Source organism: Aquarana catesbeiana, linkage group LG06 (genome assembly GCF_042186555.1).
Source record: "Aquarana catesbeiana isolate 2022-GZ linkage group LG06, ASM4218655v1, whole genome shotgun sequence".
NCBI lineage: Eukaryota > Metazoa > Chordata > Amphibia > Anura > Ranidae > Aquarana > Aquarana catesbeiana.
This window is the reverse complement of record NC_133329.1, coordinates 215,738,083-215,750,184: the sequence shown is the minus strand read 5'-3', so window position 1 is coordinate 215,750,184 and position 12,102 is coordinate 215,738,083. Positions and strand designations below refer to the sequence as shown.

Here is a 12,102-nt window from a genome sequence, read left to right as displayed (position 1 = left end):
GGACCCCATCAGCAGGTGTGGAAGTGGATTGGACCCCATCAACAAATGTGGAGGCTGGAACTAACACAGGATCTGACTGAACAATGACTGCAAAAGGAGTGGATAGTGGCAGAATTGCATGGGTTGAGAAAAACTTCCTTTTCTTGTAATGTTTGGACACTAGAGTCCTGTGAGCGATTGAAGGGCTATGACCAGATTGTGCAGGTGATGGAGGAGTAGTAACAGTACTAAGAGGTAGTGAAAAAGGGGTGGCAGTTGCAAAGGTGGGTTGCTAAGGGCAACAGGGCAGTAGAGGGAGACTTCAATTGATTACATGCGTGGAAAGTGCAGCTAGTGGACACAGGGTAATGTATAGTTGAAAAGAAAGTATACTAAACTGCAGCTGTGGTTGCTATGGTTAATGGGTATGGGGAACTAGAACTGGTGTCTAGAGGCAGGAGAGGATTGGTGCACTTTATTTGTAGCTGAGTAGTATACAAACGACCAGGCTTGGAGTAGGGTTTAAGCAAAACTCAATTTACATTTCCCTTGTCTGACTAGAGCAGTGGTTCTCAACCTGGGGGTTGGGACCCCCTCAGGGGTCAAATGATGATTTGCCAGGGGTCACCAAATCCTGGGCTGTTCCTGAAGCCCACACCGCTCTCCCAGCCTTTTTGCGGCCGCCCAGCAGGGCTGTCCCTGGAGCCTGTGGCCGCCCAGCTTGGCTGTTCCTGGAGCCCGTGGCCGCCTACTCATCCTCTTCGCAGCCGCCCATTCAGTTCATGGCATGGCTGGGAGACAGAGACTAGAGGTCAGCTGACTGGTGAGGAATGTGAAGTGGGAGGGGCTGGAGGAGAACCTATCTCCTGATTTCGGCATAGGTGTCACTGTTACGAGGCACCACAAAGTTGGAGACACAGTGAGTAACACTACCTGTGATTATAGTTGCCATTAAAAGTCCCCACTACAGTTCTCAGATCAGCAGATGAGCTTGATCAAGAGCACCTAAGTTGGCTGATCAGAACTCCCCCCAGCATTGCCACGCATCCAAACTCCCACTTATCCCAACTACCCGCCAGAAATGCCACTCATCCCATTCCCACCAAGTAGTAAGAGAAGGAATAAAAATAGAGACTACATGGAAGGGAGAGGAAAAGAGGGGGAGGAACAAAGAAAAAGGGAGAGAAAAAATAATAAAAAGAACAAGAAAGATGGCTAGAGAGAATGATGGGGAAAAAACAAGAAATTAGGTTAGAGAAAGAAAGGAGAACAAAGAGAGTGGTACATCCTAAAATGTACCATAAGGGGTTTCAATATTGTACGAGTGGAAGGGACACAGGGAGCGCTAAATGTTCATTAGGGGCCCAAATTACTTGTCTTGCCTTGGGTGCTGACAACCCACGCTACGAAAATAATTTCACTGTTAGGGGTCCCCACAACTTGGGAAATTTTATCAAGGGGTCACGGCACTAGTAAGGTTGAGAACCACTGGACTAGAGAATGTACTGTATTGACACAATTCACCAAGGCTTTTTGTGAATATACTGAATAATGCTCAAAAAAGTGGGGCTTATCATCTTCTAATAGCCACACAAGATATTCCACCCAAGACACACTAAAACAGCGGTTCTCAACTCACGTCCTCAGAACCCACTAACAGGCCAGATTTAACTACTTGCTTACTGGGCACTTAAACCCCCTCCTATCCAGACCAATTTTCAGCTTTCAGCGCTGATGCACTTTGAATGACAATTGCGTGGTCATACAACACTGTACCCAAATGAAATTTTTATAATTTTTTTCCCACAAATAGAGCTTTCTTTTGGTGGCATTTGATCACCTTTGAGGTTTTTATGTTTTTGTTAAAAAAATGTAAAAAGACCAAATTAAAAAAAAAAAAACATTTTCAAAATTTTTAAAAATGTAATTTTTCTCCTTCATTGATGTACGCTGATGAAGCGGCACTGATGGGCACCGATCGGTGGCAGTGATGGGCACTGATGGGTGGCAGTGATGGGCACTGATGGGTGGCAATAATGGGCACTGATCGGTTACACTGATAGGCAGCACCGCTAGGTGGCACTGATTGGCACCACTGGTGGGCATTGATAGGTGGCACTTGTGGGCATTGATAGGTGGCACTTGTGGGCATTGATAGGTGGCACTCATGGGCATTGATAGGTGGCACTGTGGGCACTGACAGGTGGCAAAGGCAGGTGGCACTGGCAGGGAGTACTGGTGGCACATATGAGGCAGAATTGCCTCTTCCTCTTCGAGACCGATGTCCCTTGTAGATAAGCCGGTGATCAGCTTTTTTTTCTCCTCGCGCTGTCAGCATGAGTCGAAAAAAAACGATCACAGAGCTTTTGTTTTGATCATGTGATCAGCCGTCATTGGCTGACAGCTGATCACATGGTATGGGGGCCGGGACTGGCCTATTACTCGGATAGGTGATCACCCGAGTCTCAGTGACTCGGTGATCACAGTGCGTGCACAGGGGAGGCCATCATATGACGGCCTCCCGGAAATTCAGGTCCATGCTGTGGCCGTCATTCGGCTATAGCGCGGATATCAAATGGTTAATTACCTCGGGGAGAAGCAGACTAGAATAGATCTAGAATACTGCAATCAATGAGCAGCAAACTTTATCACCTGTGATGTATTTGGTTATTATGCAAACCTGGCCTGTTAGTGGGTCCTGAGGACAGAAGTTGAGAACCACTGCACTAAAAGGAGGAGAGAAGTCATCACCACCTCTGCAAGACAAAGCCAGCTCTGCACAAACCTGAATCAGGGGCTGAACTTTACCAAACAAAACCTTGCCTTGATCGACAAGAGAATGGGCCAGACTTGCATGCCAACAACTATTCCCTAGCCTGCTTCTTTAATAGCTGGTGGCAATATTACCTTTACTCTGTCACTAGCAATGCATAGTACAAAACCTCTTCTCAGCGCATCTTGGAGCAATTAGCAAATGCTGAGACCAGTTACTTCCCAATTCCCAGGTGCAGATACTGATCGTTCGTGGCTAAATTTCAGGGCTTCTGTAGGACACTGATAAGCACTCACTGGCTCTTTAGGGCACTGATGTGCACTGATGAGCACTATAGGGCCCTGATGAGCACTCACTGATGGGCACTATAGAGCGCTATTGGGCACTGATGACCAATATAGATCACAGTAAAGTACAGTAATTAACAATCAACTCACTCTGCAGCATCCAATCTCTGTCTTGTGTGAGGAAAGGAGAAAGCTGAATAGGGCATGACCTTGCTTTCTTTACAAAGTGCTCGCTCATCACTGGAAACAGCAATCACATGGTAGTGTGATTGGCCATTTACCCTGATCCGTGATGCGTCCACAGGACACAGTGATCACAGACACTTTTTAATGTGTGCCCCAGAGGGCGTGCGAGAAGTACGATCATGGGAGGACGTCATATGATGCCCTCCCAGAACTGGTCAGCCGTGCTGTAGCCACCATTCGGCTATAGCGTATAGGACTCTCTTCTTGCTGTATTTATATATATATATATATATATATATATATATATATATATATATATATATATATATATATATGATATGTTTTTGCCATTAATACATTTGCCTCAAGGCCCTGTCCAGCTTCCTATGTCTTTAGGGTGTAGTTTGCCTTTAAATCCTAGAAATGGGCATAATTTACATAAAAAGATTTGAATCCACATAGGCTCAAATGAGATTTGCCACTAAGCTGGGATTCATCAAATTCCAAACTGGTTTCAACCAGACAGAGTTGCTAATCCTTAGTCAGGAAGCAGTTAATTATTTATATTAGACCCCTTTCACACTGGGGTGCTTTTCAGGCATATTTCAGGCGCTTTAGCGTTAAAAAAAAATGCCTGCAAAGTGTCTAAAAGAAGCCTCATCTGCAATCCCAATGTAAAAACCCGAGCCCTTTCACACTGCCAGTGCCCGAAAAATGCTGGTAAAGCACCGCTTGAGACCTCTTTCACACTGGGGCGTTTTTCAGACTTTTTCGTGCGCTGGCAGTGTTAAAGGGCTTGGGCCATCTGCGCACCCAGCCCCGGGGCAAAAACACGAAAGTGCTGCAAAGAAGCTGCTTGCAGGACATTTTTTGATGCCCTGCCAGTGCAGCGCCCCAGTGTGAAAGCACTCGGGCTTTCACATTGGGATTGCAGATGAGGCTTCTTTCAGGCTCTTTACAGGCGCTTTTTTTAATGCTAAAGCGCCTGAAAAACGCCCCAGTGTGAAAGGGGTCTTAGACAAAGGCTAAGGCGCCTTTCACACGGACGGCTATTCTGCCACAGTTAAAGCATGTTTTTTTCCTGTGAAATTCAAGACTCCAGGCACTGCTATCAGCTGCATTTGCACAGTGCAATTAGCTGCGGTTGCCAGTGTGATTAGCTGCGGTTGCGTTTAGCTGCGGTTTGCCATATCCATGACAACCCGACAGGGTACCAACTCACACTGCTTGGTATGAATCTTGAGGGGGAACTCCACGCCAAATTTGGGCGTGGGTTCCCCCCAGGGGCATACCAGGCCCTTCGGTCTGGTACGGATGTTAAGGGGAACCCCCTACGCCAAAAAAACAGCGTGGGGTCCCCCCCAAAATTTATACCAGACCCTAATCCGAGCACGCAGCCCGGCCGGTCAGGAAAGGGGGTGGGGATGGGCGAGCGCCCCCCCTCCTGAGCCGTACCAGGCCGCATGCCCTCAAAATGGGGGGTTGGTGCTTTGGGGGAGGGGGTGCCCTGCGGCCCCCCCACCACAAAGCACCTTGTCCCCATGTTGATGAGGACAAGGGCCTCTTCCCGACAACCCTGGCCGTTGGTGGTCGGGGTCTGCGGGCTAGGGGCTTATCGGAATCCGGGAGCCCCCTTTAATAAGGGGGCCCCCAGATCCTGGCCCCCCACCCTATGTGAATGAGTATGGGGTACATGGTACCCCTACCCATTCACCTAGTGAAAAAATGTCAATAAAAAAAACACTACACAGGTTTTTAAAGTTATTTATTAGACAGCTCCGGGGGTCTTCTTCTGGCTTCGGGGGTCTCTCCGGTTCTCCTCCGTGCTCTCCGGGTCTTCTGCCGGGCTCCTCCGCTATCTTCTGCTCTTTTGCCGCTCTTTTTGCTAGCAGAGGAGCCCGGTCTGCTGCCTGCTGCCTTCTGCCTTCCTCCCTCTTCTCTTCTTCCGATGTTGACACGACGCTCTCTCCAGCTGGAATGCTCTCTGTGCGCTCCGCTCTGACTTATATAGGCGGAGACCCCGCCCCTTTATGCCGTCACAGTCTCTGGGCATGCTGGGACTGTGACGTTTTAGGGGACGTGGTCAACATCACCCAGTGACCACATCCCCTAAAACGTCACAGTCCCAGCATGCCTAGGGACTGTGACTTTATAAGGGGGCGGGGTCTCCACCTATATAAGTCACAACGGAGCCCTCAGAGGGCAGTACAGCCGGAGAGCATGTGGCCAAAATCTGGAGAAGAGAAGAGGGAAGAAGACAAGAAGCCAAGAAGCCCAGAAGTCCGGACCTCCGCTGGCAAAAGAGTGGCCTGAAGACAGCAGAGGAGCCAGCCGAAGAACTGGAACACCGGGAGAAGAGGCCGGAGAGAGCGGAGAAGAACCAACCGGACGCCGGGAGAAGAGGAACCGGAGGGACCCTGAAGCCAGAAGAAGACCCCCGAAGCCGGAGGAAGACCCCCCGGAGCTGTTTAATAAATTATTTTAAAAACCTGTGTAGTGTGTTTTATTATTGACACTTTTTCCCTAGGTGAATGGGTAGGGGTACCATGTACCCCATACTCATTCACATAGGGTGGGGGGCTGGGATCCGGGGGCCCTCTTATTAAAGGGGGCTCCCGGATTCCGATAAGCCCCCCGCCCGCAGACCCCGACAACCAACGGCCAGGGTTGTCGGGAAGAGGCCCTTGTCCTCATCAACATGGGGACAAGGTGCTTTGTGGTGGGGGGGCCGCAGGGCGCCCCCTCCCCCAAAGCACCCACCCCCCATGTTGAGGGCATGCGGCCTGGTACGGCTCAGGAGGGGGGGCGCTCGCCCGTCCCCACCCCTTTTCCTGACCGGCCGGGCTGCGTGCTCGGATAAGGGTCTGATATGGATTTTGGGGGGACCCATGCCGTTTTTTTGGCGTAGGGGGTTCCCCTTAACATCCGTACCAGACCGAAGGGCCTGGTATGCCCCTGGGGGGGAACCCACGCCCAAATTTGTCGTGGAGTTCCCCCTCAACATTCATACCAAACAGTGCCGGGCATTGGCGGGGATCCGAGTCGGATCCCCATGCTTGTCGCTCATTGGGAAAGGAAAAATCATTTTTCCTTTCCCGAAGAGTGGCTCGGCGCTGTTATCCGCAGCTGACACAGTGCACTGCGAATACCTGCGGTTATGTGTGGATAGCTGCGCTAAATCGCTCCTGGACGCAGGCAATTCTATTTTTTCTATCCGCACAGAACCGCATGTATCAAATTTGCAGATAAACGCAGTGTGTGAATGGGGCTATAGGAAAGCATTGTGTGCTTTTAGCTGCGGTAGAAAATTAGAAAATCCGCAGCTAAAAGCACCATTCTATCCGTCCGTGTGAAAGGGGCCTTAGAGGAATCCCTTTATTGCAGACTCCTCCACAGAACTACTTTAGGCTAATTAGGAGTAAGATCAAAAGACTAGATTGTGATGTTACAAGTAAATCCAGTGCACTTCAGCTGCTAATTACATATGGTTCCTATTTCACAATATTGCATCACTAGATAAAGAAGTGCCACAAAACATAATTTGCACTATTTTAATTGCTTTTAGAATAGTAAGTGGTCTCTACCTAAAACTGCATATATATGGAAACATTATGTATAGTGTTACCACCTCATTACTTAGCTCATTAAAAACTAAACACATATACACTGCACAGGTTCTGAAGCAAATTAAAATATTAATTAGATTCTCTCAGGGTCTTACCTGCATTTAATTAGCCAGAGAGCCTGTGTAATTCATATATGTCTGTTGCTAAAGGGATGAAATGGCAAACTTGAGTATCTCTGAAGGCAGGGACCATTTAAATTTATGCATGTAGGGGTGTGTTTTTGTAGTGCTAGACAGGTGTCTTGTCATGTGTCAACGTGTGCTTCACTTTGTGCATATCCAATGCATTATTTAAATGATAAATTAACCTTAAAAAAAAAAATAAATGTCTGAACATGTTTTGAAGGTAAAAAAAATGTGCATTTATTTATTTTTTTCTCTCAGGAGCCTGCAGAGCATTGCATCCATGATCAGTGGATACAATGGTACGATGTTAGGTTCCTGTACATTCTTCCTACAGCTCTGTGTCTATACCTCTGTACAAGCTGTCAATTTCAGAGTTGCAGGAAGACTGAATGGACCACAAGCACACTGATAAGTGCCCTCGCAGTGCATTAAAACGACAAGTCTGTCTGCTGTCTTGGAAGACCGGACTTGTAGTTTTCATTCACAGAACAGAGCCGTGCTGATTTTAAAGCGGGGTTCCACTCAAATTTGTAACTTAATCTTACCCCCTTCAGTTAATTGCATAGATGTTCAAATGCCGCACGAAAATTTTTTTTATCGCTGTAATTACCTTTATATTGTACTTTATTTTGGCACTTCCTGTCTCTCCTCCCATGGGAGTAGGCATATTTATTGCCTTTCCCCGGCGCCGCACTGTCTCCTGGGAGCTTAGTGTCAGGCTTCCCAAGATTCAGTGCGGAAACAATGATCATGCGCGTGAACAAGCTGTGAATAAACAGCATTCACCGCATCCAGGAAATCAATGCTTGTGGGCTTCACAGCCAGCATCACATTTTTTAAGTTATTCTTCAGTACAAAAACTGAAATATTACACCCAAACTGTGAGTATTATTTTGGGGTTAGCAAAATGTCTCAATGACCTAAGAAAAAAAAAAAAAAAAGATTGGTCGCCGGACTCCCGCTTTAAACATGACAGTGGGTGAGGGGGAGAAGAAACCCCACTTGCTGTCACACTGTGGGTGAGGGGGGTGCTGCTTAGCATTATGTTACATAATGCTTATGTAACATGTTTCTGAAGGTAATTTTATCCTTTCGTTTAGAACTTAAAGTGAATAGGGTTTCCAACACAGCAAAATGCATGTTATATGTGTTGACGTGGTTGATGTATTCATGTGGATATATAGACACTGTATGCAGTTTGAAATGTTTAACACATACAGTGATACTATATCTTATTTATAGAAGAAATAACAAAGTCGTTTTAACAAGAAGATCAGTTTGTGTTGGAGACAAGATTATCCTATTATTTAAAATGTTAATACTTCTTGCAGTACTACAAACATCCTGCAAGGGGCAGTGCTACACTAAAACACAGAAAAAAAAATACTATACAGTTCAGTAATAACAGTCTCCAATCATTTGTTCCCTAAGATGATAATAAACCACCAATGATTCCATAGCTGGAATTACCACAATATATTTTGAAATGTGATATGAATACAATATTTAAGTGTTCTTGCATAGCAAGACCACTTACTGTTATCTCACATATATATTATTCTTATTATTATAGCCAAATTTACCACCCTAACTCCTCCCACAGTTTTTACACTACATAGACAAGTAATATACCGAAACGTGCGGATTGTTCCCGAATGGTGTGCTATTACTTTGTGGAACGTTTCGCTGAATGGTTCACGAAATATCGTCATTTTTGCGGCGAAATTGGTCCCATAGGAATGAATGGGGAAACTAGAGTGGGAGATGACAAAAGCTGGAAAATCAGAACATGATTTCTAAACTGCCGCCACTCCCTCATTTTCAAGCCCACCTACACAAATCTTATATCAAAACGTTCAGCTATCCCTGCTGCCACTAAACATGTCCACGGCTAAGCCATAGTCCTGATAGTTTTCACAATATGACCATTTGTTTGCAACTCACGCCGTCCATTGACATTCATTGAAACTACACTCTAGCCCCCTCCAAATTTGAAGGGCAATTTCTAAACTGCGACTGTGCCTTCATTTTTAATATTTCAGAGACATACTATACATCAAAATCTAGGTCTGGGTCTTGTGATTCTCACAATATAAAGATCTTCGCTGTAGGATGTATAGTTTTTAAAATACGGCCATTTGTTTAGAGGTTATTTCAGGAAATTTTAGCCATTAATCAGAGTGTACTGTTAGTGTTTGTTTTGTTGCCATGGTTACCAAAGCTTCTGTTATACACAGGGGGGAAGGTGGCTGGAGCATCTCAGCTGATTACAGAGCCCGGGGGAGGGGACAGACACACCATGTACTGATTTATAATAGAGGAATATGATGGGGCAGTTTTGATGGGGTAATTCTGATGGGGCAGTTTTGATGAAGCAGTATTTGGGAAGCATAAACAGGGCATGAGCGTTGCTAGGAAACAGTGGTTGTAAACACAAGATGCTGAGACACTCCAAATGCATGTGACTTCATCTGCTAGACTTGATAATGCTTGTAGACTCCTCCCACAGTTTTCACACTACAGAGACAAATAATATACCGAAACGAGCGGATTGTTCCCGATTGGTGTGTTATTACTTTGTGGAATGTTTCGCCGAATGGTCCACGAAATGACGTTTTTGCGGCGAAATTGGTCCCATAGGAATGAATGGCGAAATGTTCAAAACTAGAGTGGGAGGTGACAAAAGCTGACAACCCCATGATCAGCCAAAACATTATGACCACCCCATGATCAGCCAAAACATTATGACCGCCCCATGTAAAAAAAAAAAAATATTTTTGAAAAAAAAAAATAATTTTTGAAAAAAAAAAAAAAATAATTTTTGAAAAAAATAAAAAAATAATTTTTGAAAAAAAAAACTATTTTTGAAAAAAAAAAATATTTTTGAAAAAAAAAAAAATTATTTTTGAAAAAAAAAAAATTATTTTTGAAAAAAAAAATTATTTTTGAAAAAAAAAATTACTTTTAAAAAAAAAATTATTTTTGAAAAAAAAATATATTTGAAAAAAAAAATTATTTTTGAAAAAAAAATTACTTTAAAAAAAATAATAATTTCGAAAAAAAAAATATTTTTGAAATAAAAAAATTCATTTTTGAAAAAAAAATCATTTTTGAATAAAAAAAATCATTTTTGAAAAAAAAAATTACTTTTGAAAAAAATGTTCAGCTCTTTCAGCGAATGGAACTTTTTTACTACTATTTATACTTTTTAAAATATTAAGCTTTTTAACACTTTTCACACTTACTCAAGCCACTCCACCCCACCCAGTTACTCCGCCCACTCCAGTTGTAGAGGCAAGAACACTTTCACAATTTCCCCAGAAATTGTACCTTTTCTAGTTGTATATGCAGAGCATATGTCAAACATTTGGTATACCTCACATTTCAAAGCAAAAATAAGTAAATTGAAGTAATCATAAATCACAGCTTTAAAACATACGTATTATTTTTCTTGCAATACACTTTTGTAACCAATGTTTTTTTTTTTTTTGTTTGTTTTATTTATTTGACCTCTTTCTTGTAACATGCTTTCTAAATCTGTTATGGCTAGGTTTAATCATATATATTTATTCAACAAGATTAAAATGACTTCAGCTAAATAAAGTCACACAAAGCACACATGGGGGATTTACTAAAACTGGAGCATGCAAAATCTGGTGCAGCTCCACACAGAAACCAATCAGCTTCCAGGTTTTTTTGTCAACGCTTAATTGTCACGCTGAAGTTAGAAGCTGATTGGCTACATTGCAAAGCTGCACCAGATTGCTTCAGTTTTAGTAAATCTCCCCCCGATGTCTGCCTAGTTATTACATGCTATTATTTGTGGTATAGGGAACGGTCTTTAAGAATAACAAGATGGTCGGATGTTGTACAAATATATGCTACTATTAAATATATATAGCCAGCACACAGGGATTGCTAAATCCAACTCACTTAAAAGTTGCTTTTGTGAATCCGTAAAGTTTACATTCCCATGCCAAAAAGGATTTATCAGAGGAGAACACTTGTCATTAACTGGAAGAGAAAATGCAAAATGAATAAAAACATGTGAAAGAATTCTTAAAAAAATGAATACATAAATAAATATATCTATATCTATATATAGATATAGATATATATAGATATATATCTATATCTATATATATCTATATATAAACTAACTCAACTTAAACAAGATGTAATGTATTACTTACAATTACACATCCTCCAGAGTCCTGAGTGTGAGCTAAGGGTCTCTGAGAAGTTTTGTTTTAATTCCAGCTTAGAAGCATCGATTATATACCAGAAATCCGTTCCAATAGCAACTACTAAAAAAATAAAGCTCAATATACCAAGAAAAGCCACAAATACAGACAAAATGCTCAATTTAAGCTTCATTGTACATTAGATTTCCTGTATCCTCCAAGAGCTCAGTGATAATTTTGTAGATTATCTGTAGAATTCTATCCTGTGCTTCAGAAGCAAATGAAAGAAAATTCATGTTCCATGATGAAATATTAAAGCCTGTCTTTGTCTTGGTTCAGCAAGTTCCAGTGATGTTCTAGTGCAGTATATGGCAGTATGAGTTCAGCAGGCATTGCTGCTAGCATGCAACAAGCAGAGCACTGAAATCTTTCCTGACTCATACAAACAGGCAAGAATGTGGGGAAGGTGGGGAGGGATACAGTGATCTGCCTGCAAATGTGCTGTACTTTTATGAAAGCTTGCTTTTATATCTAAAAATTTTCAAACAGAATCAATACATTTGCAGATGTCATCCTTTATATTTACATAAAAGAAGGGTAAAATCACAAGCTGTATACAATATGAATGCTTGTGAATATTTTTACACGGGAGCATTGAATATATACAGTACATGGAGGCATACTATAAGTAGGCAATGTATGTATGAAGCAACAAAGCTGTAAGGCCATGCCTTAATGATCTACAGTAGGAAGGGCAAAGCATCACTCAGCTACAATAGAATAAGGCATAGTAGCTAACCAGCATTACCAGCATTACTTTACAAGGGCACCTTGTATAGATGGGCACAGAATCTACCAGCCATCCTATAATAAGTGGAAAAATACTGAAAACATTATAATTGGCTAGAGATTGAGAGATGGAATCCACACTGAAGTTGCAGC

At 43.0% G+C, this 12,102-nt stretch overlaps 1 protein-coding gene across 1 annotated transcript in view; it reads right to left on the bottom strand.

The window, feature by feature from the left end:
- TMEM114 (transmembrane protein 114) overlaps positions 1-11,590 on the bottom strand; it is a 304,617-nt gene extending 293,027 nt beyond the window's left edge. The window contains exons 1-2 of the mRNA XM_073632999.1: positions 11,170-11,590; positions 10,910-10,990 (exon numbers count right to left, since the gene is read on the bottom strand). Of these exons, the coding sequence (XP_073489100.1) occupies positions 10,910-10,990; positions 11,170-11,353 (265 nt within the window). The 5' untranslated portion in view covers positions 11,354-11,590. The remainder of the gene's footprint in view (positions 1-10,909; positions 10,991-11,169) is intronic.
- Between the last annotated feature and the right edge of the window lie 512 nt (positions 11,591-12,102).